Genomic DNA, 1,773 nt, shown 5'->3' on the forward strand with positions numbered 1-1,773 from the left:
AACCCCTGTGTGTGAGGATAGAGTTACTGGTTGGGCACAGAACACATACATGCCAGACCGTGCCCAGGAGACAGTGAGGCCCTGGAGGTTCGGGTCAGCATGGAGGTCTCCAGCCTCCTCTGAGCCCTCAGACCCCACACGGCCTTTTCCTCATCTGCAGGGACCCCAACCAGGGCCACTCGGCTGTGCCCACCCAATGGGAGCCCTACACCCAGGAAAACGGCAACTACCTGGAGATTAACAACAAGATGGACGGCCAGTCCATGAAGCAGCACCTGAGGAGCAGCTACCTGCAGTACTGGACCCAGACCTACCAGGAACTGCCCACCGTGAACCAAGATGGGGTGGCCCCGGTGGCCCCCTCGGACAACTCTTTGGCTGTCCCCGTGCCTCCCTCGAAAGACTCTGAGGCCGCCCCCTGAACCCCCACTGTTGACTCTAAGGGGGCTCAGATGCCCACAACCATTGGCTTCTAATGTCCATGTCCTGGAGGCCACAAGTGGGCCTCAGGGAGCCCACCTCCCTCCCCAGCTCTTCCTGAATAAAGCCCTTCTCTCTCTGGCAACCGTCTTTGCCCTCATGACCTCAGCTGCCCGCCCGGTCTCTGCAGGTGTCCAGCTCAGGAAGGGGGTGCCCCCCTCATTTCAGAGGAGGAAAGAGGGTCAGAGAAGCATCAGCGCCAGGGCTGAGCTCAGGCTGCGGGCCCTGATGGGGGAGTGGGTGGGACATGTGGGCAGCTGCCTCTGGAACACTGGGCCCAGCCTTGGCACGCCCTCAGGGTGGGGGCAGCGGGCTATGTTTAACGGGAATGGCCTGGGAGAGAAACGGATTCGCCTCCAGCTGGGTCCCAGGCAGAGACAGTAAAGCTTCCCGCTGGGCTCAGAGCAGAGGGTACAGGGCTGGGCCTTGGGTGCCTACCGGCAGGGCCAGGGGTGCTGCCTGCTGGCTCTGGCAGAGTCCGGAGGGGAGCGGGAGGCACAGGTCAGACGCAGGGCCATGGCCACCTCAGCAAGGTCTGGGATGGGGCACCGCCTGCACCGAGGGCTCCCCCATCCTGACCTCACATGGCCCGGGTGGTGCGCAATGCGGACACCCCCTGTTTTGGACAATTACTAGGCCTTGAGAGGGGTCATGTGCCCCAGGCCCTCACATCAAGAACTCAAACCCAGGTCTGAGACTCAGGTGGAAACTGTGGAAACCCCCGTTGTAGACAGTTACTGTGAACTGTCCGAACTCAAATGACAGACTCGGAGACAGAAGTGCGGTGAAAGCGAGACCTTGAATGCGCTGTGGAGAGCGGATGTCCGCCCATGGCACAGGCTCCCCTGGGCAGGAACACGGTCCACTGAATCGGCCGTCCTCCGGTTCCTCATTGGCTGCGTGCTATGGGCCCAGCTGTTTCCTGACACGTCCACTAGGTCCTCCCATTGGGCCATATAATAAAATTGGGCTGAGGCCTTTTCTAGTTGCCTCCCCCTCCCCCTGTCTAGCTGAGGCCAGTGCCTGGAGGGTCTCCACCATGATGCCGGCCCACGCCCACAGGGCCTTGGTCTCCCATCCTCGTCTCTCCCCCACCCTTCTCTGTGCCTGGGGAGGTTCAGCCACCGCTTCCATCAGAAGCTGCCCATGCTGGCCCATGTCCTACAGCGCCAGGGCTCCAAGAGGGGTCACCTGCCCCAGGCCCTCACAGCGAGGACTCAAGCCCAGGTCTGAGACACCAAAGCTACCAGGTCAGCTCAGAGCAGGCGTGAGGGCTCAGAGGAGAGAAGGTTC

General features: G+C 61.8%; 1 protein-coding gene across 1 annotated transcript in view; it reads left to right on the forward strand.

Annotated features, from left to right (window-relative positions):
• The window catches only part of LOC102772101 (bile salt-activated lipase-like), an 11,787-nt gene extending 11,222 nt beyond the window's left edge, over nt 1-565 (forward strand). Inside the window, 1 exon segment of the mRNA XM_015564115.1 lies at nt 161-565. Within this exon segment, the coding sequence (XP_015419601.1) occupies nt 161-476 (316 nt within the window). The 3' untranslated portion in view covers nt 477-565.
• Nucleotides 566-1,773: the final 1,208 nt, after the last annotated feature.

This window comes from Myotis davidii, unplaced genomic scaffold (genome assembly GCF_000327345.1).
Source record: "Myotis davidii unplaced genomic scaffold, ASM32734v1 scaffold4061, whole genome shotgun sequence".
NCBI classification, from domain to species: Eukaryota; Metazoa; Chordata; class Mammalia; order Chiroptera; family Vespertilionidae; genus Myotis; species Myotis davidii.